Source organism: Phacochoerus africanus, chromosome 3 (genome assembly GCF_016906955.1).
Source record: "Phacochoerus africanus isolate WHEZ1 chromosome 3, ROS_Pafr_v1, whole genome shotgun sequence".
NCBI classification, from domain to species: Eukaryota; Metazoa; Chordata; class Mammalia; order Artiodactyla; family Suidae; genus Phacochoerus; species Phacochoerus africanus.
This window is the reverse complement of record NC_062546.1, coordinates 6,062,365-6,086,334: the sequence shown is the minus strand read 5'-3', so window position 1 is coordinate 6,086,334 and position 23,970 is coordinate 6,062,365. Positions and strand designations below refer to the sequence as shown.

At 48.0% G+C, this 23,970-nt stretch overlaps 2 protein-coding genes across 6 annotated transcripts in view; one reads left to right on the top strand and one right to left on the bottom strand.

The window, feature by feature from the left end:
• The window catches only part of RTF2 (replication termination factor 2), a 43,653-nt gene that overhangs the window by 5,714 nt on the left and 13,969 nt on the right, over positions 1-23,970 (top strand). For all 5 annotated transcript variants that reach the window (XM_047770809.1, XM_047770808.1, XM_047770807.1 and 2 more), the window contains exons 4-5: positions 2,441-2,580; positions 7,711-7,789. In XM_047770809.1, coding sequence (XP_047626765.1) covers positions 2,441-2,580; positions 7,711-7,789 — 219 coding nt within the window. The remainder of the gene's footprint in view (positions 1-2,440; positions 2,581-7,710; positions 7,790-23,970) is intronic.
• LOC125122458 (beta-1,3-galactosyl-O-glycosyl-glycoprotein beta-1,6-N-acetylglucosaminyltransferase 7) lies at positions 15,095-22,414 on the bottom strand. The gene is made up of 3 exons (XM_047770806.1): positions 21,391-22,414; positions 19,879-19,974; positions 15,095-16,042 (listed from the first exon to the last, which is right to left on the bottom strand). Exons 1-3 carry the CDS (start codon positions 22,358-22,360, stop codon positions 15,819-15,821), a joined length of 1,290 nt encoding a protein of 429 aa, XP_047626762.1. The 5' UTR covers positions 22,361-22,414; the 3' UTR covers positions 15,095-15,818.

The window sequence follows — 23,970 nt, the reverse complement described above, 5'->3', positions numbered from 1 at the left end:
GTTCGATCCCTGGCCTTGCTCACTGGGTTAAGGATCCAACATTGCCGTGAACTGTGGTGTAGGTTGTAGACGTGGCTCGGATCCCATGTTGCTGTGGCTGTGGCGTAGGCCAGCAGCTTTAGCTCCAATTCGACCCCTAGCCTGGGAAGCTCCATATGTTGCAGGTACGGCTCTAAAAAGCAAAAAAAAAAAAAAAAAAAAAAAAAATTGTGGTTATCACCTGCTGATTACAAGTTCTTATTGTTAAATTTCTTTCATAAAAGTGGAAAAATGAGTTTTTTAGTAAAAAGTTTGTTGAGAGGACAAAATCTTTCCAATGTGATCAGTAGGAGAAAAATCAGAAAAGTAGTGAAGAATTCGAGACCCACCAAGCTTGTCAAGTGCCTCATCTAAGGGAGAGCTACCACATTGCTGCAGGAGATGCTTCGAGGCTGCTGGCTTCTTAGCGAGGTGCTCAAACCAGATCCAGAGCCCTTGACTCCCAGTCGAAGACTTTGGGCTTGTTTCCTTTGCTAACCCCCTTCTCATTCCTTTTTATTTATTTTTATATTCGGCTTTTTGTTTAAATTCTTGGGGGTAATTACAGGATACAAAGTATTTTTACTTCAGGCGAATTAGTAATTCTGCGAAGTAGCTAATGGTAGTGCTGTGGAGATAACCAGGCTGATTTTTGTCATCTTTACCTTGCGAAGTTAAATTTGTTTCTAACAAACCCACAGTAGCATAATTATCTTATCTCACAAATGTGGTGATCTGGAGTTCACAGCCGTGGCACAGCAGGATCACCGGTGTGTTTGCAGCACTGGGGCGCAGGTTGGATCCTCCCGGTCCAGTACAGTGGCCGCGGTTGGGGTGTAGGTCACAGCTGCGGCTCGGATCTAATCCCAGGCCTGAGGACTTCCATATGCTGTGTGGTGGCCAGAAAAGAAAAAATGTGATTATCACTGAATTGAATTTTTTTTTTTTTTTGGTCTTTTTAGGGCCGCACCTGTGGAAGTTCCCAGGCTAGGGGTCAAACTGGAGCTACGGCCGCCGGCCAGATCCAAGCCGAGTCTGCGACCTGCCGCACAGCTCACGGCAACGCTGGATCTTTAGCCCACTGAATGAGGCCAGGGATCAAACCTGCAGCCTCATGGATGCTAGTCAGGTTCATTTCCGCTGAGCCATGACGGGACTCCCGAATTGAATTTGTGGCAGACTATACTTAAACACCGATATGTAATGTGTGAGGTTGAACTTTTAATGCAAAAAAAAATTTTCCCAAGAAATCATGACTGTAAAGACAAAAGGATTCAAATAAAGATTATTATTACTGTGATTAATCAGCCACAAATACTCTTTTTTTTTTTTCCCCCAACCTTTTAGGGCCTCACCTGCGTCATGTGAGGTTCCCAGGCTAGGGGTCTAGTAGGAGCTACACCTGCCGGCTACAGCCACAGCCACAGCCACGCAGGATCCAAGCCACATCTGCAACCTACACCACAGCTCACCGGATCTGTAACCCACTGAACAAGGCCAGGGATCGAACCTGCAAGCTCATGGTTCCTGGTGGGATTCGTTTCCACTGTACCACAATGGGAACTCCACAAATACTCTTAAGAACTTGATGGGACAGTCAGGCCAGCTGTCAGCCAGGCCAGCTTTTCATATCAAAAGTTACTTTTCCTCGGAGTTCGTGTTGTGGTACAGCGGAATCAAATCCGACTAGTAACCATGAGGTTGCCGGTTTGATTTCTGGGCTTGTTAGGTGGGTTAAGGATCTGTCATTGCCATAAGCTGTCACGTAGGTTGCAGACGCAGCTCAGATCCCAAGTTGCTCTGACTAGCCAGCAGCTGTAGCTTCGATTTGACCCCCAGCCTGGGAACCTCCATATGCTGTGGGTGCGGCCCTAAAAAGCACACAAGAAGTATATATGTATAAATATAAATTTTAAGAAGTTACTTTTCCTGGAGTTCCCATCGTGGCGCAGCAGAAACGAATCCAACTAGGAACCATGAGGTTGTGGGTTTGATCCCCGACCTCGCTCAGTGGGTTAAGGATCTGGCATTGCTGTGAGCTGTGGTGTAGGTCCCAGACATGGCTGGGATCCGGCATTGCTGTGGCTGTAGCATAGGCTGGCAGCAAGAGCTCCCATTAGACCCCTAGCCTGTGATCCTCCATATGCCACGGGTGCAACCCTACAAGGACAAAAGACCAAAAAAAAAAAAAAAAAGTTACTTTTTCTTATGTAGCAAAATATTTGTAAAATAGAAATTAACTATCACAGTGCATTTTAAAAATGTTATTTGCCACCGCAATTTATGGATTAATTTTACATCCATGTTAATTGATGCAAAAGTAAAAGAAGAAATTTCGATGGGAAGAGACTAGAATAATAGTTAGGGCTAAAAATGATCCATTTATCGAAGGAACTCTTTAAAATATTGATTTTTTGCACAGAATGTGACAGAACTAAGGCTTTCCGATAATCCTGCCTGGGAAGGAGACAAAGGAAGCACCAAAGGTGACAAACACGATGACCTCCAGCGGGCACGTTTCATCTGCCCTGTCGTGGGCTTGGAGATGAATGGCCGACACAGGTCAGTAATGGACATGGGCAGGTGATGGACACAAGCCTGGGCCTGGAGGATGCAGGCTGTGGCTTAGCCGTCACACAACGTCTCTACGTTCCCTTTGCTTTGGGTAGCACCTTAGAGGCAGTGGTGCTCAGCACAAGGCCACGTTCACTCCCCATTGCCACGTGTTATGTGGCCTCTTTTTTATCCACGGCCTTCTGTTCCTCAGGTTAAGAACCCAAAGAAGGATTTTAGGCATTTCTCCTGTGACACATCAGAGATTTGGGCTGTTTGATCTTTTCTTCTGGGAAAGAAAGTAGGGGACCGATGTTTCCCATCAAACAAATCCCATTTGTTTACAATGGCTAAAAAACTCTGCAGTGGACAGCAAGCTGTGGTTGATCCTTCCGTGGAAGGCCCAGCTGATGAGGATAATTTGCCCTGAATTTGAGGCTAACAGGTGGAGCACCAGGAATCTTAAGCTTGAGATTATGTAGTAAATTGCATTAAGTATTTTCCCCCTTAAAAAATGTGCATGTTGAGTGGGTCGGTAGGTGCCTTATTATAGGCTCTCTCACTTTGCCAAAGCTTTGTACCCCTTTCCCACCATTTAGAAACATCTGGTAGTCATCTGGAATCTTCCTTGTATCACATTACATATTGAGAGGTTGTTTGTTTGTTTGTTTGTTTGTTTTGGTCTTTTTGCTATTTCTTGGGCCGCTCCCGCGGCATATGGAGGTTCCCAGGCTAGGGGTCCAATCGGAGCTGTAGCCACCGGCCTACGCCAGAGCCACAGCAACGCAGGATCCGAGCCGCGTCTGCAACCTACACCACAGCTCACAGCAACGCCGGATCCTTAACCCACTGAGCAAGGGCAGGGATCGAACCCGCAACCTCATGGTTCCTAGTCGGATTCATTAACCACTGCGCCACGACGGGAACTCCATGTTTGTTTGTTTTTTAAACCATTTTCAGTTAGTAAAGAGGGGTAGGGAAAGCATCTCAAATAAATAAAGCTTTTAAGTGTTCCCATTGTGGCGCAGTGGAAACGAATCTGACTAGGAAGCATGAGATTGCAGGTTCGATCCCTGGCCTCTCTCAGTGGGTTGAGGATCTGGCATTGCCACGAGCTGTGGCTTAGGTCACAGATGCAGCTCAGATCTGGTGTTGCTGTGGCTGTGGTGTAGGCCAGTGAGACTCCTAGCCTGGGCACCTCCATGTGCCGCAGGTGCAGCCCTAAAAAGACAAAAAAAAAAAAAAAGATCAAATAAGTAAAGCTTTTAATGAGCAGTAAACAACCACATTTCATCTGGAGCACTCTGGCCCATTCCTTTAAAGGACGCATGGGCGCTCTCTGTGGCAGCCTACGCCAGAGGGACGAACCCTGTGCTCTGAGACTGGGGCGTCGTGGGTCTGCACAGAGGGGAAGTCTGAGGCCCAAGGAGCTCATGCTTCTAAAGGCGGCGTTCTTCACGTGGTGGAGTGGCCACTGTTGAGGCTTCTCGCAGTGTGCCCTTCAGTGGTGGCCCGTGAGTGATGAGTGTGATCGGGAACGTGATTGTGACACTCGTTTTACAGGTGACACACACAGCAAGTCATCCAGTTCCCCATCCTAAACATAGGCGATTCCTATTTGTCAAGCATACCTAAAGAAAGCTGGGGAAAAAAGAAGAAATCAATAAAATGAAAAGCTAAAGTCCACCATTTGGGTCATGTAAGAAATGTTTTGGAGGGAGTTCCCATTGTGGCTCCATGGGTTAAGAACCCGACTGGTATCCATGAGGATGTGGGTTTGATCCCTGGTCTCGTTCAGTGGGTTAAGGATCCAGCATTGCCGTGAGCTGTGGTGTAGATCTCAGACACGGCTTGGATCCTGTGTTGCTGTGGCTGTGGTGTCGGCTGGAGGCTCCAGCTCTGATTCAACCCCTAGCCTGGGAACCTCCATGTGCCTTAGGTGCGGCCCTAAAAAAAAAAAAAAATGAAATGTTTTGGAGAATGAGACTCGTGTACCTAAATTTGCCTCGTGTGTGTGTGTGTGTGTGTGTGTGTGTGTGTGTGTACATACACATTACTTTGAGGTGAAAGACATGACATTAATCATTTTAGGGAGTTCCCACTATGGTGCACTGGGTCAAGGATTCAGTGTTGTCTTTGTAGCAGCACAGCTTTGACCCCCAGGCCAGCACAGTGGGTTAAGGATCCGGCGTTGCCATCGCTGTGACACGTCACAACTGCAGCTGGGAATCGTTCCCTGGCCCGGGAACTTTCATGTGCCACAAAAGCAGCTGAAAAAAAGAAAAATTAATGATTTTAAGGTATATGTTTCAGTGGCATTTAGTAGTTGGGGTTGTGTGATCGTCACCTCCCTCTAGTTCTAAACCTCTTCATCCCCCGCAAAGCACACATTCGGTAGTCACTGCCCGTCACCCCTTCTCCAGCTGCTGGAAGCCACCAGTCTGCTTGCTGTCTCTCTGGATGTTTCGTATAAATAGAATCACGCATCATGGGACCTTTCGTATCTGGCTTCCCACTTCTTTTTAAGAAAACTGTGGTTCACCCCAAAAGAGGAACTCAACAGAAACAGACTCTACCCTGGGGTCTTGAGCAGGGGTTACCTGTAGCCTGTTGCCCTGATTGTGGCTTCCTCTCATGTTTTTCTCTTTCATTTGCTAGTTAACCTCTTCTCTTTTTTCTCTTCCCAGTTAATTGAGCTTTGCCAGTTTGGGCTTCGTTCTCCTGCTACCCATAGGGCCTCCACACTAGAAAGTTGATTTGGGATTTAGTTTATATATTTAATTAAGTGTATAATAAAGATTTAAATGTATAGAAAAATAGAAAATAAGTTATTAGTGTAATAAAAACATTTAGCTTTTGTTTGAAGAAAAACAGTTTCCTAAATTTTTAATAATTAGATGCATTCCTAAAATAGGATTTTTGTTTCGTCCTAAATCACAGTTAGTGGATGTTAGTACGTGTTATTAATTTGGTTTAATTAGGGCAGTCTCCATCTGCTGTAGTCCCTGGGACGGGGATTAGAATTGGGGAAAGCTATTACTGTGGCATATTTAGAAGAACATACAATATCAGGGAGTTCCCTTCGCGGCTCAGTGGTTAACAAACCTAACCAGCATCCGTGACAATGCGGTTCACTCTCTGGCCTCACTCAGTGGATTAAGGATCCTGCATTGCTGTGAGCTGTGGCTTGGATCTGGCATTGCTGTGGCTGTGTTAATGCCCTTTGCCCACTTTTCTATACTGTTTATTACTGCTTTTTTAAATTTCTTTTTTATTTTTGTTTTTAGTTTTTCGGTCTTTTAGGGCCACACCTATAGCATGTGGAGGTTCCCAGGCTAGGGGTCCCGTGGAAACTGTAGCCACTGGCCTACACCACAGCCACAGCAACGCGGGATCCGAGCCGTGTCTGCAACCTACACCACAGCTCATAGCAATGCCAGATCCTTAACCTGCTGAGCGAGGCCAGGGATTGAACCTGCGTCCTCATGGAGGCTAGTCAGGTTCGCTGAGCACTGAGCCACAACGGGAACTCCTATTACTGCTTTTAAAGACCTCTTTGAATTGTCATAAACTTTGAATCTCATATATATTTAAAATATTTTCTCTTTAAGTTCCTATTCTGTCTTTTGACTTGTTGTGTTTGTGCTGTTTTTTAAATTGTATCTGTTTTTATTTATAGGAGCTTTCTTTCCAAAGAGTTATTGCAAGAGGGGGGGAATGGGGTGGTGGCTTGTGTTTGTGGTTTTAGTTTCAATATTCAGTTTCTCTTCTACCTAAAAAGGAGAGCTTTTCCTGCGTTCTTAAGAAAACTTTCCCAGTCTGAAGGGGAGCAAATTGAAGAAGCAGTTACCGTGTGACTCATCTTGCTGACAGATGGACAGAATACATGGAGATAAAGCACAGGTGTTCACAGGCGCAGTTCAGAGCTGTGCTAGCTTCAAGTTCCCGCTGTGAGGCAGCGAGTTAATGATCCGGCTTGACTCTGGGGGATGCCGGTTTGATCCCTGGCCGGGTGCAGTGGGTTTAGGGTCTGGTGTTGCTGCAGCTGTGGCGTGGGTCATTGTTGTGGCTCAGATTCAGTCCCTGGCCCAGGAACTTCAATATGCTGTAGGTTAGACTATAAAATTAAAAGCGAGGGAGTTCCCGTCGTGGTGCAGTGGTTAACGAATCTGACTAGGAACCATGAGGTTGCGGGTTCGGTCCCTGCCCTTGCTCAGTGGGTTAAGGATCCGGCATTGCCGTGAGCTGTGGTGTAGGTTGCAGACGCGGCTCGGGTTCCCGCATTGCTGTGGCTCTGGCGTAGGCCGGTGGCTACAGCTCCAATTGGACCCCTAGCCTGGGAACCTCCATATGCCGTGGGAGCGGCCCAAAGAAATAGCAAAAAGACAAAAAAAAAAAAAAAAAACCGAAAACAAAAGCCTGGCAGCTTGATGCTGAGATACTGAGTATAGTTTCCTGGAAGGAGCTTGGCTGGGCCGCCCTTGCTGCTCGGGATGCCAGCTGCCTGTGCACCCACTCGCTGCCACACAGACGCTAGTGTGATTTTTCACTATTTACCTTAATTCGTAAAAGCGAAAGTCCTCTTTGGATTTCCTTCAGTTAGTGAAATGGGAATTAGTGTAGGTTTTTGTGAAAGTAAAGTAGTGTAAAGTGAACTTTCAGAAAGTAGAAGTGTATGCGTGTGTGTGTGTGTGGCTCACACAGTTTTCTTTAGTGGAATCAGATGTACCCATTTTTCTCTTTGTGGTTCTTGGCTTTTGTGTACACTGAACAAGTATTAACTGATAACATGGTAATAATTCTTATTTTTATTTCTTTTTTTCTTTTTCTTTTTTTTTTTTTTGTCTTTTTGGGGCTGCACCCATGGCACATGGAGGTTCCCAGGCTGGGGGTCGAATCGGAACTGCAGCTACCGGCCTATGCCACAGCCACAGCAGCTCAGGATCCGAGCCATGTCTGTGACCTACACCACAGCTCACAGCAGCACCGGATCCTTAACCCACTGATTGAGGCCAGGGATCGAACCTGTGTCCTCATGGATACTGGTCAGATTCGTTTCTGCTGAGCCACGATGGGAACTGCAGTAATAATTTTTATGTTATTATTTAAGTCATTCCCTGTATTGAATTCTTCCTCCAGGTTTTGCTACCTGCGGTGCTGTGGTTGCGTGTTTTCGGAACGAGCCCTGAAGGAGATAAAAGCAGAAGTTTGTCACACAGTGAGTTGTTGACACACATCGTTTGTTCCTTCTGAGTAGCTGAAGAAATCAGGCTGTCTGGGGCCCCTCCCTCCGTGTGTCATTTCAGCTTCTTGTAGCTCTTTCTGAAACATAGACCTAACCAGCTGCTTCTCTGCTTACAACTCTTCCACACCTGTCCTTGCTGGAAGGACAGCCTCACACTGCCTCTTGTGGCATGTCCCTGGCTGCCTGTCCTGGTCAGACCAAGCCCGGCCGCTGCCCGGACAAGCCTTCGTTGCTTCCTCCCTGACCTGCCAGCTGGGCGTGGGGGCCCGGGTGGGTGCTGCTCCCCAGGAGCCTTGGTTCCAGAGCCACTGCCCTTTCCGTGGGCATTGCCGCTAAGCCGCTGTCCTGTCCCCTGGGCACCTCTTAGCCCACTGGTCTCACCAGGACGTGATCGTGAGTGCTGTGGTGCTTTCCCACTGGACCGTGAGGGTTTTTTCTCCTTCTTTTAAAAACAAGATTTCTTTTTTTTGGAGCAGTTTTAGGTGCACAGGAAAATTTGGAGGAAAGTAAGGGGTTTCCCGTACACCCTCTACCCCCACTATCCCCCCCCACGCCGTACTAAACCCACGTGACGCATCATCGTCACCCGAATCCCCTCGCTTACGTTAGGTTCATTCGAGGTGTCATCCATCCCGTGAGTTCGGACAAGTGAGAACGACCCGTGCCCATCATTGTCGCATCGCACAGGGTATCTTGGCCGCCCCCACCATGCTCTGCGCTCCGCCCGGGGGTGTTTGGAAACGAGAGCAGGGCTCATCCTCAGTAAACACTCATACGCATGAGCAAGGACTTGATGGAAGAGCGCTGCTTGGCTCACACGAAGGAGACTCGGGGCTTTGCAGCTGCAGCCCAGACGTTTTTGTCTTGGGTGCTCTGCTGTCCGTGCAGAGCCTGGCGTTTAGGGTCCCAGGGCCTCCTGGCTGTGTTTTCACCTGTATCAACTCTCCCTGCATTTCCTTAGGTCTCCCAGTGCCGCTCCTCCCCGCCGATTCAGTAGCTTTGGTGGAACAGCTGCTGCGGGCAGGCCCTGTGGGCAGCCACGTGGTGGAGAAGCTGGATGCAGTCCCTCCTTTGGGGACCTGCTTTCCCCTTAGACAGACAGATGCTCAAGGAGCCCGGCAAGGCAGCACCAACTGTGACAGATGCAAGTAGGGAAACTGGAGGGCAGGGAACTGGAGGGAGGGGCCACCCAGAGTGGTCGGCCGAGGCACCTCTGCAGGATGGAGCTAAGACCTGCAGGGCGAGACGGGGCCAGCCCAGTGAGGTTTGAGCTGGAGCTCAGAAGTGACGGAGGACTCTGCTAGTGGAGGGAACAGAGTGTCGTGGAGGGTGGGGACGGGGAGAAGTGGATGAGATGGAGGGTTAGGCAGGGGTCACCCTCCAGGGCCTGGGTGGCCATACTGGGGCTTGTGGACGTCATGCTAAGAGCAGTGGGAAGCTGGGGGAGGCTCTCAGCCCCGCTAAGTGTAGTTTAGTTTTCGAATGATTTCTCTGTAAAGAAGTCAGAGGTGGGGAAGGATGTACTTGGTGATTCTCTTTGTAATTCAAAGGCAGACCAGTGGTGACGAAGTCAGGGAGGGCGTGGAGTTGTGTCCACCGGAGGGCGATTATGGGTCAAGCCATCACGGAAGTCGGGATGTCTCAGAAAGCTTTTACCAAGAAAAAAGAAGTTCAAAGAATGCATTCGGGAATTGATTCACGTTGTCTAGTCACCAGCGTTTATTGTCTCCGGTGTTAAAGATGATGTTGCGGGGGTTCCTGGAGCAGGAGAGGAACCTCGCGTGTGATCTGTGCTCCAGTATATGCCTGTGTGTTAACAAATAGTGTGTGAGATGTTGTGTACCAGTGTTAGACCCATTTGCAGGTATGCTCAGCAAGTTCACGTGAAAGAATACGAATTCGAGATGGTTGGAAATGAGGCTGAAATGTATTAAGCAGCCAAATGTCCTAAATCGGTGGTTCCAGCCCAGGCTGCACTGTAGAATCGCCACGGTGGGTAGTAAGTTGCCACTCCCCACGTCAGACCCCACATCAGAATCTTCAGTGTTGGTGGAAAGCTCAGAGATGGCTACTTTTTTTTTTTTGTCTCTTTTGCCATTTCTTGGGCCACTCCTGCAGCATATGGAGAGTCCCAGGTTAGGGGTCAAATTGGACCTATAGCCACCACCCTATGCCAGAGCCACAACAACTCGGGATCTGAGCCGCGTCTGGAACCTACACCACAGCTCACGGCAATGCCGGATCCTTAACCCACTGAGCAAGGTCAGGGATCAAACCCGCAACCTCATGGTTCCTAGTCAGATTCTTTAACCACTGAGCCTTGACGGGAACTCCCAGATTACTGCTTTTATTAAGTTCCCAGAATAATTCTAAAGGGCAGAAAGGTTGGTGGGGGGGCCTCAGTGATCTAAGGCAATCCGACTTTGCCCTCACCCCCAGCGGTGACCATCTCTTAGACTGGGGTGCAACTGGGCGCCATTGTCCTTCCCGTCAGCCGGCCCAACATCCATATTTGTAACTGTGTTGACAGAGTCAAGCAGCGTGGATGTGGGTGACACAGCTTTACAGGGAAGTTGATGTTACTTCGTGGAAATGCAGCATTGCAAGGGCGTCCCAAGAAGGGAAGGAAGCAGGAGGAAAAGGGACGGGTCTCGGAGCAGCCAAGACAGGTGCCCCGGCCGCTGGCTCCTCCCACCTCCTAACAGGGGCAGCCTGGCATCTAGGAAGCCCTCAGAGTCAAAATGCTCTTCAAAATATATCTGTTTCCATGGAGTTCCTGTTGTGGTGCCGTGGAAGTGAATTCGACTAGTATCCACAAGGATGTGGATGCTGTCCCTGGCCTCACTCAGTGGGTTGGGGATCCAGTGTTGCTGTGGCTGTGGTGTAGGCCAGCAGCTGTAGCTCCAATTTGACCCCTAGCCTGGGAACCTGCCATGGGTGCTGCCCTAAAAAGCGAAGAAACAAACAAAAACAAAAGCAAGATAATGAGCACTTTTCACGTACATAATCTACATGAAAATTGCCTTTGCCAGATTGAATAGCCGTGTGTTAGTTTGCCAGGGCAGCCGTGGGCAGCCGTAAGGAGACACCACACCCTGGGAGACCCAGCGAAAAGGTGTTGTCTGGACAGAAAGGTGTTGTCTCATGGTTGGGGAGGTGGGGAGTCTGCGGTGCTGGCGGGGTTGGTTCCCCCTGAGGGCGGTGAGGGGCCTCTGTCCCAGACGCCTCTCCCTCTGCCTTGAAGGTGGTGCTCCTCCCTGTGTCTGTTCGTATGGTCCTCCCTCTGTGGAGTTTGCATCCGAATCCCCCCCCCTTTTTATAAGGATACCAGTCATTGGATGAGGGCTCGTGCTAGTGGCTGCATCTTGACTCATTACATCTGCAGACGGTCACATTCTAACGAACGGGGTTAGGATTGGAGGTTAGGACCTCCGCATCTCAGGGGGGACACAGTTCAGCTGATAACACTGTACAGTTTAGAAAATCATGGTGTGGGGGTGGTCTGTGGTACATTTGGGTGGGAGTCATTCATTCAGTCACTCACGCAGCCAGTGTTGAGAGCCTAGTATACATCAGCTTTGGTTCACACCCAGACCAGCATGGTTGGCCCAGAAATATCCATCACTTACCCTGTGGGCTTCAGATTCCATATGTAAAATGAAGGAAGTTCTTGGATGCTTTCCTTTTAAACCCAAATTCCAAACAATAACTTTTTTTTTTTTGCCTTTTCTAGGGCCGCTCCCGAACCATATGGAGGTTCCCAGGCTAGGGGTCTAATCAGAGCTGTAGCTGCCAGCCTATGCCACAGCCACAGCAACTCGGGATCCAAGCCGCGTCTGCGACCCACACCACGGCCCACAGCAACACCAGATCCTTAAACCCACTGAGCGAGGCCAGGGATCAAACCCGCAACCTCATGGTTCCTAGTCAGATTCGTCTCTGCTGCGCCACGACAGGAACTCCCCCAAACAGTAACATTTTTAAATGAAGAAATAAATGACCAATTCATACACCGTCATCAGGAATAATTTCAAGTCTCCAGAGCTGAGTGATGCTCAGAGTCGAGTATTGGCTACCTCCCGTAACACACAGCCCCCCCAGTTCCAGCAGCTAATACAGCGAGAGTTCCTGGTTGGGCAGCTTTCTTTTAAGGGAAACTCAAGGAGTCAGGCTTCTTCTGTCTTGCAGTCCTGATCGCCTCTGGTTTGGGGAGTATTCTCCGTTCAGCTGGCTGATGGGGACAGAGAAGAGAGTGGCTAGCTTAGGTTTTTATGACCTGGGCCAGGGTGTGGTACTCAAGTCTCCTACTCTCTTTCCATTGGTCAGAACTCAGTCATGTGACCACACCCGCCTGCAGGAGCCTGGGGATTGTAGTCAAGCTGGAAGCCCAGGAAAAAGAGGTGAACATGGGACATTTCTGCCAAACTACCAAAAGGAAGAATGTTAGCACAGTTTCAGGAGCTGTAGTGCATTGTGGGAATGTGGATGCGGTGAGATCAAGCCACAGTGTCACAGTCTAAAACACATGATTTTTTTTTAAGTGGATATTCTTTTTGTATTCATTGAGATGCAGTTGACATAAACTACATTACTTTCCAGGTGTGTGACGTAATGATTCGATATTTGTATATATCGAGAAATGATCACTACAGTAAGTCTAAATAACATGTACCACCGTATAAACTTACAACTTTTTTTCTTGTGACAAGAACTTTTAAGATCTACTCTCTTAGCAACTTCTAAATATACAAAATGGTAATATAAACTATGGCCACCATGCTGTACATTACATCCTAAGTGGATATTCTTTTTTTTTTAATTACTCAAATGAATTTATTGCATCTGTAGTTGTGTAATTATCATCACAATCTGATTTCACAGGATTTCCATCCCACAGCCCAGGCACATCCCCCCACCCCCCAAACTGTCTCCTCTGGAGACCATAAGTTTTTCAGTGTCTGTGAGTCAGCATCTGTTCTGCAGAGAAGTTCCGTCTGTCCTTTTTTTCAGATTCCACATGTCAGTGAAAGCATTGGATGTTGGTGTCTCGTTGTATGGCTGACTTCACGTAGCATGGTACTTTCTCGGTCTAGAACACATTGTTTTCATGTTTTAGGTAATATCTGAATTTAGAGGAGCCAGTGTTATAAGAACAATGTCAGGAGCCTCAGCGATACTTAGGATGTGCACGTTCTCTGCTCTTCCCTCTGTGGGTCCGCCAACATTTGCCTTCTCAGTTCACTGGAAGAGACTCCGGGGTTCGAAGTCACTCTGGTTCTGTGCTCTCAAGCACGTAGTATGCTCACTTGATTTCAGTAAACAGGGTCCAAAGAGATGTAGTTGCTAGGTTTTTTTTTTTTTGTTTTCACTGTAAACAAAGCCCCAGCCAAAAAATTAATTGTATTCCCCACTGCATTCGTCTCTGCTCTTGCTGAGAAACACAGTGGGGTGATTACAGGTTGCAAAGTAACGATGTGCTTGTTACTCAAAGCGCGACTGTGGTCCTGCAATTACTGACATCACCTGGGCAGGTTTTTGTTTTTGTTTTTTAAGAACTGCAGGCTCCCAGGCCCCTTCCCGGGCCTGCAAAATCAGAAACTGCATTTTAACAAGCGCCCCGGGGGACGTGTGTGTGCACAGTAAACACAGATGCCGGGGGAGGTGAGCGCGACGTCTTCCTCCACCGCCGCCTTGATCCTTCTCCCCTGTGTGCGCGTAAAGCTGGGGAAGCTGCTCAGGAGGTGAGAGGTGTGAGCAGGAGTGTTTGACCTGCTGGATTTCTGGCTTCATTTCTGTAGGGTTTGTGTCAGGTGGGTGGGGCGTGGGGATGTTTTCAAGTCAGAAGTGGAACAAAAATGTATACTCATACTAGGTTTTGGGGGGGGAGTTTAGGGCCGCACCCACAGCATATGGGGGTTCCCAGGCTGGGGTCGAATCAGAGCTACAGTAGTCGGCCTGCACCACGGCCACAGCCACAGCCACGCCAGATCCGAGCCACATCTGCGACCTTCGCCACAGCTTGCGGCAAATGCTGGATCCTTAACCACTGAGCGAGGCCAGGGATCGAACCCATGTCCTCATGGATGCTAGTCAGGTTCGTTACCACTAAGCCACAGCAAGAACTCCTGTTTTTTGTTTTTTGAGTTCTTGTCATGAAGAGGGTGGGGCAGAAAGGGGAGAAAATCATTTCAGGAGGGGTCTCTTCAGAAGTGGTTGGTGAATTCTGCTTTTCAGGCCCGGCATCCTTCCTGTTTTACTCTCTGCCATTTTTATGGTCTTTGGGAAGATTAAGCCTCAGGGAACTACATAATATACAGCACAGGCAGCCTTAAACCTTTACATGTAAAAAAAAATACAAGAGAAAAATTGAGCAGTAGATCCTGTTAGCAGGAAGGTTCTATTCCCAGAAAGTTGGAGGAATTCTCTCAAGATCCCTGTTAACCTCAAGATCACCTTTAGGATACAGTCTGGGTGTTCCTGTCATGGCGCAGCAGAAAAGAATCCGACCAGGAATCGTGAGGTTGAGGGTTCGATCCCTGGCCTCGCCCAGCGGGCCAAGGATCTGGCGTTGCCATGAGCTATGGTTGTAAGTCACAGACTTGGGTCATATCTTACATTGCTGTGGTATAGACTGGTGGCTACGACTCCGATTAGACCCCTAGCCTGGGACTCTCCATATGCCGTGGGTGGGCCCTAAAAAGACAAAAAGACCGAAAAAAAAGGATACGGTCCGAAGCAAAGTATTTCAAACAGCTTTACCTGGGATTTAGTTTTGTTCTCCTGCTTTACAAACAAGCACAGTAAGCGTCTGACCCCGGAGCGTGAGCAGTAGTTTCTTGCTGCTTCTGAGACCCATGGATGCTGCTACTTTATCTCGGCCTCCCTGGCCTGTCCCAGCCTGGTGGCTAATGGCCTCAGCCTCCTCCAGTGCCACTAAATCCCCGCTGGTGCTTCCCTGGATCTCATGCTGCTTCATTCCACTGTGCTGTTATTTATTTTTATTTTATCTTGCTGTTACAGAAATGATTTGTTGAGGTGGATTCTTCTGTTATGATGTTTGAGCCCATCGAGGGCAAGTATGTCTTTGAATTTGTGTTCTGTGAATTGACATTGAAATGAAATATAGGATGGCTTGTGTTCCAAGTAACTCAAAGAAGACTCAAGCTTCTTGGAGTTCCCACTATGGCACAGCGGCTTAAGGATCCAGTGTTGGCACTACTGTGATGTGGATTTGATCCCTGGCCAGGGAACTTCCACATTCTGCAGGTGTGGCAAAAAAAAATTTTTTTTTCAATTAACTAAAATTTTAAAAATTAAGGTTCGCTTGATCGAGTCACTCCAGCCCCATTTCCAGCACCCAAAGCCCCCTGTGGTTGTGGCTGGCACTGGGCAGCTCACACACAGAAGGGTTCCACCGTCGCAGGAAGAGCTCTTGGCGCCGAAAGGCCGCAAAAACTGAGGACAGCCTTTGTAAGAAGTTGTGTTTCAACTCCAGGATTTCACTTCACCAAAGGAAATACCCTCTTTCTTGTTTTTCTCAGATTTATGGGACAGAGCTACATTGTTCCCAGCTAAAAAGGACTGTTAGAGATAAGCATATTTTCATTTTCAGTGGGAGTTTGTTCTTTATTAGACTCTTATACGCAATAGTATCTTTAAGACAGAATGTGTTATTGTTCTAACTTGAGTCTGGATCTAAGTGTTGGGGGTTTTAATTTTTAGCAGCTGTTTAGTGTGGTTGTTGGGCTCCAGGTGGCTTATCCAGACATTGGCAGGACTTTGAGTTATTTTTTTCTTTTGTGATTTTTTTTTCTCAAAGCTGTGAAGGTAGCCTGTGATCAATAGCAGAGTCTTGTCAGTAGCGTATTTCTAGATTCATTTGAGGACTAACTTGTGTCCAGGGATTATTTTGCCATTCTTCTTTGGTGTGCATGTTCTCGAGTTTCCAGTTGAGGAAGCAGTGACACCAGTAAGAACGCAGACACTCCCTGTGACCTCCAGCTCAGGGGTTCAATTTCCTATTAAGATGGCTCTCCCGCTGGAAGTGCCAGTGCGGTTCCTCGGGGACCTCTGCCTGCCCAAGCACTTTAAGTCTGTGCCACCTCTCCAAGCACGTGACCACCAGAGGCTCTGCGGAGTCAAACTGGCTGGCAAACAAAGACGGCGATTGAATGATCCAGGGCAAGTCTCCCGGTCCATACACACAGCTGTCCTGCACGTAGTGCCCTGCGAAGAGAACACAAAACTTAGCTGCCTTTGTTTCCCGTCTCTTTGCATCCATGCAAAAAAGGGATGCCAGTCTTCCAAGGTCATCTGTGTGAGGCCTCTTTGTTTCCTGAGAGATCAGACTACACATGGTTTCCCTGATGGCATTTCCCTGAGGAGCTTTGATGCTGAATTTTGAATTAGCAAAGGAAGGGAAGTTTCATTTGGTTCATGATCTTTGAAATGTTTACTGGCCACTTCAAATAAATACTGTAGTATTTTCGCTAGTCGTGAGCACAAGGGAGATGTAGCAGCACTCATTTTCCTGATAAAATCTACATTTTGATATCTCATTTTGTTTTTTTTTTAATGGTCACACCCGTGGGCCATGGCTGTGACCTCCACCACAGCTGCGGCGACACCAGATCCTTTAACCTACTGCACCAGGCCAGAAATCAAACCCGAGCTTCTGCAGCAACCTGAGCCTCTGCAGTCCGATTCTTTTTTTTTTTAGGGCCCCGCCTGTGGCGTATGGCGGTTCCCAGTCTAGGAGTTGAATCGGAGCTGTTGCTGACAGCTTACGCCACAGCCACAGCAATGCCAGATCCAAGCTGCATCTGTGACCTACACCACAGCCCACGGCAATGCCAAATCCTTAACCCACTGATGGAGGCCAGGGACTGAACCTGCTTCCTCATGGGTGCTAGTCAGATTCCTTTCCCCTGAGCCATGAAGGAGCTCCTGCAGTCAGATTCTTAACCTACTGCTCCACAGCAGGAGCTCCCTGATAGCTTCTGTTTCAAGTTCTCAAGTATTTCCCTTGGTTGTGGGTAGTGCATAAGAATGACGTGGGTTTAAGTCAAGTCATTGCTTTCAACATTTTATTGGTTTTGCAAAGTGACTTTTGATGTAATAGAAGTAGTTCAAAATGGAATTACAGTTCGGATCCAGCACAGATTGGATGGCTTTGAGAGGAACTCAGTAGCACGCCTTGACGCGCCTGATACCGTGCTTGGCTCTTCTACTCTTGTAATCTTGTGCTGAGGTCTCTGTCATCACCTTCAGTTTGCAGCGGAGGGAGCGCTCTGCTTAAGTGTGAGGGAAGGTTCTGATCATTTTGGAGACCTCGCTGTTTTTGTTCGTGTTTGTTTTTTAGGGCTGCACCTGCGGTGTATGGAGGTTCCCAGGCTAGGGGTTGAATCAGAGCTGCAGCTGCCAACCTACACCACAGCCACAGCAATGCCAGATCCGAGCCACATCTGTGACATCCGTACACCGCAGCTAGCGGCAGCGCTGGATCCTTAACCCGCTGAGCGAGACCAGGGATCGAACCCATGTCCTCATGGATGCTAATCCGGTTCGTTACCACTGAGCCATGACGGGAACGCTGGCCTTGCTCTTTTCTCTGCAGTCCTCCCCTGCTCTCTCCCCACCCCAGCCCGTAATCCTACCTCCCCAAACCTGTCTTCAGGGAATATTGTTAACAAGGTGTGGAACGGCATGCACAGAAATGTCCAGTGTTGTTTGTAAGATTGAAACAAATCCAAAGGGCTTTCTGCTGGCTGAGCAGGCGTTCGTGTGGTGAAGGGTAGAACTGGTCCGTGGTGAGCCTTGTATCCGTGCAAGCTGGTGTCATGGTGGGAATCTTTTGAACTGAGAGACTCTTGGTACGATATCATAGACTCTCAATAGAACTGAATTTACCCAACTGGAAGTGTAAACATGAAGACAGAGGTGTGAAAAACTTAGGACGCAGGGAAAAAAGAATCAATGCACCGTGGTTGTGGCTGCGTGCTCTCTAACTCAGGTGCTTCTGAACGGGGAGGGAACACACATAGGTGGGACTTGTTCAGAGTTGTCTCAGTGCTGTGTTGGTGATTAAACATGACCCCTTTCTACCTGATAACACAGGGTGGCTGTTACTCTGTGCAGAGCCAGGCCGTCCGCGCCCACGGTGGCCGGGCACCTGGTTTGTGACTGTGGAAGTGACCGCTCTTCTCCGAGGCTGGGGTTCCTCGTCTGCAAAGTGTAAATAATGGTGGTTTCTACCTGCAGGTCCCTGTGAGTGTTGACGGCAGGCCCAGAGCTGGTCTCTGGAAGGATCTGCCGCAGACCCTCTCGGGGCTGACTGAGTGCTGGCCTCGTGCTGCTTTCCTGGTAGAAGCATGTGCACAGCGAAGCTAGCGATGGTGAGAACTGTCTGAATTGGTCACTTATAGGGAATGATGGGTTTTGCGAAGATGTGCAGTAACCAGGCTCTTTTGCAAACATTATTGGAATACTCAGATTGCTCCTGTAAGAGTTCTGAGTCTTAACTTTCTCGGTGAATTGACAGCACCTTTCCTGACTTCTTACACCGTTTGTGAATCACTTTTTCAGGAAGCATCTGAACGCCTCCTTTTCTGAGCCTCTATTTGCCTGTCCTGTCCCATCATCCCCAGTGTGTCGTGACAACAAGCCACCTACTGGCTGAAGAAAGGCCAAGGTTGTTTGTTAGCCTGTCGTTTAACTGTCAGCATCTTTCTATGTGGCTCTCCCCCTAAGTGAGTCATAGCTACTTAAAAAAAAAATACAAGAAAATTATTCCAGCCCTTCTGACCTGGTACCCGTCAGGAGGGTGGCCTGTGCTCATGGCAGCAGCAGGAATTGTTCGTCTTTGAACTATTCAGGTATTAGATTTTACGTTTTTTGTTTTTTTTGTTTTTTTGTCTACAACCTGTATCTTTGAGGTCAGGTTTTTTTTGGGGGGGGTGGGGGGGGGGAGCAGTTTGCCACAGCATGCAAAAGTTCCTGGGCCAGGGATCAAACCCCCATCACAGCAGTGACAACACTCAATCTTTAATCACTAGGCCACCAGGGAACTCCAAGGTCAGTCTTTAAAATAGCTTGAGAGCTGGGTGAGCCTAGTTTACTGTGCATATGTCATCTGCTGTAGACAGATTGCGTACAGATCTGTCTCCTGCGTTCTCAGTCCACCACGGCCCAGCGGAGGTCAGGCCCCTCCGTTCCCCTTCCCGTGGCTGTGCCCGGAGCAGCTGCCACCTCTGCTGGGCTCGGGCATGTCGTGCTGTGAATTCCCCTGAGACTGCCTGCTTCTCTCGAGCATCTTCAAGCAAGGGGTTCGGGGGTGGGGGGCAGAGCCAGCTCCGGGAGAGTAGGCACGAATAGCTCTCTAGGAGCCAGGTGCTAGGTCTTGGACTCAGGGGGCATTCTCCCCAAAGCTGATGTGCCTCAGAGAGGACTTCTCTGCAGGCAGCTATTTCTCTTCCATTCTTCCTGGAACAGACGCTGCTCCCCTCCACCCCAAACCTTGCTTTGTGTATTGCCGCGGAGGTGAGACCTCTGGGACGGCAGGCAGAGGGGCAACAGAACTCCCAGTTCCTCGGGGACAGTCGCTTGAGGGCAAAGCCAAGAGCCCTGTTTTTAGTAAGAACTGCACAGGAAGTCGGGGACCAGCCGAGCCACGTGCACCTGTCGTACTCGGTGCTCTGTTCGAACAGAGAGACCCCGGGAGACCAGAGCTCATTTTAATACGTAATTGGGTTTGAATTCTAGGAGAAGGTGGAAAAGGCCAGATAGCTCGTGTATTTCTGTCTTAAAACTTTAAAAGTTGCAACCCCGTCATATGTCCACTTTTTGAAAATCATCATCTCACATCTCACAATCTGTAGCTTTCTGTCTGAACATTATAATCAAAGGAAAAGTTTTTTTAAAATTGCCACTGTGCTGGTTGGATCATCACGAATTCCAGATTATTGTGCACACGATTGTCAGTCTTCTCCCGCTGTTAGCGAGGCAGCAGCTGTACGTTTTTTGTAAACGCGGAAGACATTCTGTGGCTTGGGTTTTGTTTTTACCTTTACAGCCGTCACGAACTGTTCCCTCCTCGCTTCTCCATTTAACGGCGCGAACGTTTCCTTCCCAGCCAGCGTTCGGGGTGGAACCCGGAGCATCTAAGGGAAAAGACAGAGGCATCTGGTGAGAAGACTGAGGAACGTCCCGCCTCGGGCAGATGCGCATTGTCATCTGGTGGAAGGCCGGCGCCGGGGGCAGGCGAGGGTACCGCCCTGGGGGCAGCACTGGGGTGGAACCAGGCCTTCGGTTCCCTCTTTGCTTCATCCCTTCCTCCATCCCTAGCAACTCAGTGTTGATGACATGCTCTTTGTGGTTATGTTGGGTTTCTTTGGATTATGTTTTCTCCGCAACAGCTCTCTGGGTTGATTTGAAAGGATTTTCAATGGATATGAGAGTTTACAGTAAGGTCTTAGCCCATTTCTGCTAGATTCATTGTCTGTACTGTCGGCTAGACCAGTGAACTTAGCTGCTTAAGCGTGAAGCCGCATTCCCTATTGGAGCCAGTCAGCTTTGTACCAAGAGCAAATGAGCCCATTTTAAAGAGGGCATCAGGGCAGAGTTCCCATCATGGTGCAGCGGAAACAAATCCAACTAGTAACCATGGGGTGGCAGGTTTGATCCCTGGCCTTGCTCAGTGGGCTGAGATCCGGCATTGCCATGAGCTATGGTGTAGGTCACAGAGGTGGCTCAGATCTGGCGTTGCTGTGGTTGTGGTGTAGGCTGGCAGCTCTAGCTCCGATTCGACCCCTAGCCTGGGAACCTCCATATGCCGCGGGAGCGGCCCCAAAAAGCCAAAAAAAAAAAAAAAGAAAGAAAGGTTGTCGGGGGAGTTCCTGTCATGGCGCAGCGGAAACGAATCCAACTAGTATCCATGAGGAGGCAGGTTCAATTCCTGGCCTTGTTCACTGGGTAGGCAGTCTGGTGTTGCTGTGAGCTATGGTGTAGGTCACACTCACGGCTCGTTGTCCCCGTTGCTGTGGCTGTGGTGTAGGCTGGCAGCTACAGCTCCAATTCTGCCCCTAGCCTGGGAACTTCCACATTCCACAAGTGCAGCCCTAAAAAGCAAGAAAAAGTTAAAATTAAAGAAAAAAAACGAGGGCATCAGATTTCCCTCCGCCTCTCAGAAAACCAATCTGTAATATCGTCTTTGCCACAAACAAAATTAGCCCGCTACCTGGCCCTAGTAGGTATCCAGCAGTATCTCATAAGTAGACAAAGAAAAGGAAGAACTTTCCAAAGATCGGTGCTCACAATTTTCAAAAGACGCTATATGACGAGAAGCAAAATGCTGGTCCTTCCTTCTGGAGAGGGAACAGAAGCAGCCAGCCTGGCTTGGGGACATGGTGCGCGCTCTCAGCGACCGTCAGATCCCTAAAAGCAGAGAGCTCCCCGCAGCGCCCCAGGGGCAGATGGTCGAAGGGGAATCGCTGAAGGGGAGAGAATCTTCGGTGGAGGGGACGCCTCTGTCCCTGGCTCTGGCCTGAGCAGACCCTGTTTTGCTGGCTCGTTCTTACCTTTCAGTCGGTTCAGAGTCACCCAGTAGTGTCGCTCTGGGCCGTGGATGTCCTGGGACCACCGAAGCATGTCTTTGGCGCGGGTGTCTGTCAGCACGAACTCCACAAACTTCCTCGTGAGTACATAGGAAGCGCTTCCAAAGTAAATTGTTAAGTTATGGGGCGGGTCGTCTCTGAATCTTTCATTTGGAGATGCATAGATGTTTCCTTCGGGAGTGAATTCGCGATGAGTTTGGCTTGTCTTGGATTTATTGCTTGGTGGCTGGATTACTCCAGGAGTGATGTTTTTATCATTCCACTTGCTTCTGATGTAGCGTATGATATCTTTGTTAGTTTTGATCGGAAAATCCTGTCCACAAAGATTAATGACATGGCTCCATTGAAATTTGGAATGGACTAGATCTTTCATGCAATTGATTTCTGCCTGTAGTCTCCTAAAGCCAGTGTGAGCCACTTTCTCTCTCTTTGATGAAATAAAAATATTTTCAAAACAGTTAACCAGGGATTGCACAGCAGTCTTATACTTCTTTGGGGCCTTTGCATCAACATGGATACAGTAAACATTTTGGGGCAGATAAATAGCTCTGAGGAGCTGCACAAACAGAGCCAGCTCCTTATGAATAGTTACAATATATGCCAAAGGGAAGGTACCCTCTTCTGCAGACAGCGGTCTGGTTATGAAATGCAGCTCCCGGGAAATCCTGGAGCAATTTCCTGGTCTGTGTAAACGAGCAACTATTTCAGATCCGTGAGGATCTTTACAAAATTTTGCGATTTGGAGGGCCGCCTCTTTCCCTTCAAACAAAGCTGAGCATAATTCATCTGGATAAAAGCCACATTCCACTACTGCTGGGTGGGTGGGTCCCTCCTCTGGGTCCTCAGAAGTTGGATTCCTTAAATAAAGAAAAACAAAGATGCCAATGGCTGCGCACACAAGAATTCCAGGCTTTGTGGCTCGCAGCTGGCTCATGGTTTGCGCTCCAGTCACTTTCTTATTACCGTGGTTTGAAGTGATTTCCTCTAAGTTTCCTAAAAGAACAACAGACAGCATTTAGAGTCTTGTAACTATATCCCCCCACCAATTTTATTGGCATGCACGTAGGTAAAGTGTATATAATTTGATCAGTTTTTATATCTGTTACACCCGTGAAATCCTCACCACAATCACGCTAACAAGCAGTCCTAGAATTTTCTTGAGCCCCTTTTACTCCCTCCTTCTCCCCACCTTGTCGTCACGCACATGTTCTCGTCACTGTAGATTAGTTGGCAAGCCTGTAGTTTTTTATAAATGGAGCCATTCGTATGTACTTTTTTGGCCCGGATTTTTTTCACGTAGGATAATGATTTTAAGATTTCATCCATATCATTGCATTTATCACCATTTTCCCCTTTTATTGCTGAGCGGTATTCCGTCAAATGGACACGCCACAAGCCATTTATGTGCTCATCTGCTGAAGGCCATCGAAGTTGCTTCCGGTTGTAGGATGTCATTGCAAGATGCCGTAAGCGTTTGTGCACACGTCTTTGTCTAGACCTAGGTTTTTGTGTCTCCGGGGTACATACCTAAGCATGAAATGGCTGGCTTACATACAGGTGCGTGTTTAATGTCTTAAGAAACCTCCAGGTTGCTTTCCAAAGCGGTTGTGTCATTTTGGATTCCCACCAGCAACGTAGGAGAGCTCCGTTTCCTCTACAACTTCACCAACCCCGGGCGTGGTCACTAAAATTTTTAACCATTCTAATAGGTGTGTAGGGGTAATTCATTGTAGTTCCACTTCGAATTTTCCTAATGACTAACGATGTTGAGCATAGTTTCATGTGTTATTGACCTTATCTTGGCAGATAAAAATCTAAGGTATTTATTTTGGACATAGATACTGTCCTATTCAGAATTTATCTTATGCCATTGTTCTATATCATTGGTATGAGAATAAATCTTTCTAATAAAGGAAACCAAAAATTCTGTGATCACATAATTCAACTTGTAGAAATGAGTTTATGAGTTGTTTTCAGAAAAAGCTTCAGTGATTAATAACAAGATATCTTTAATAAAATTATTTGATAATAATTTAGTTGATGCTCTTGAACTCTATGGAGACGTATGAATGGGTGTAGCAGCCAAAAGTGACTGGAGGTGTTTTAATTATTTAATTATCAGGGGCATGCAAAGATCATCCTTTGGCATTTAAGCGAGAAAATTGATCAGATAAAAGGTCTATATTGGAATTCCCTTCATGGCTCAGCGGTTAACAAACCTGACTATCATCCCTGAGGATGCAGGTTCGATCCCTGGCCTCAGTCAGTGGGTTAAGGATCCAGCGTTGCCTTGAGCTGTGGTGTAGGTTGCAGACGAAGCTCGGATCCCGCATTGCTGTGGCTGTGGCATAGGCGGGGGGCTACAGTTCAGATTGGACACCTAGCCTGGGAACCTTCATATGCCATGGGTGTAGCCCTAAAAAGAAAAAAAAAATACCTTTTATAAGCACAAGATCATCGTGATTAACCCATCTCATATCTGGTCTCTAAAATAGGCACAACCTATATCATAGAAAGAGAAATTCTATTGGAAATACCTTTTTG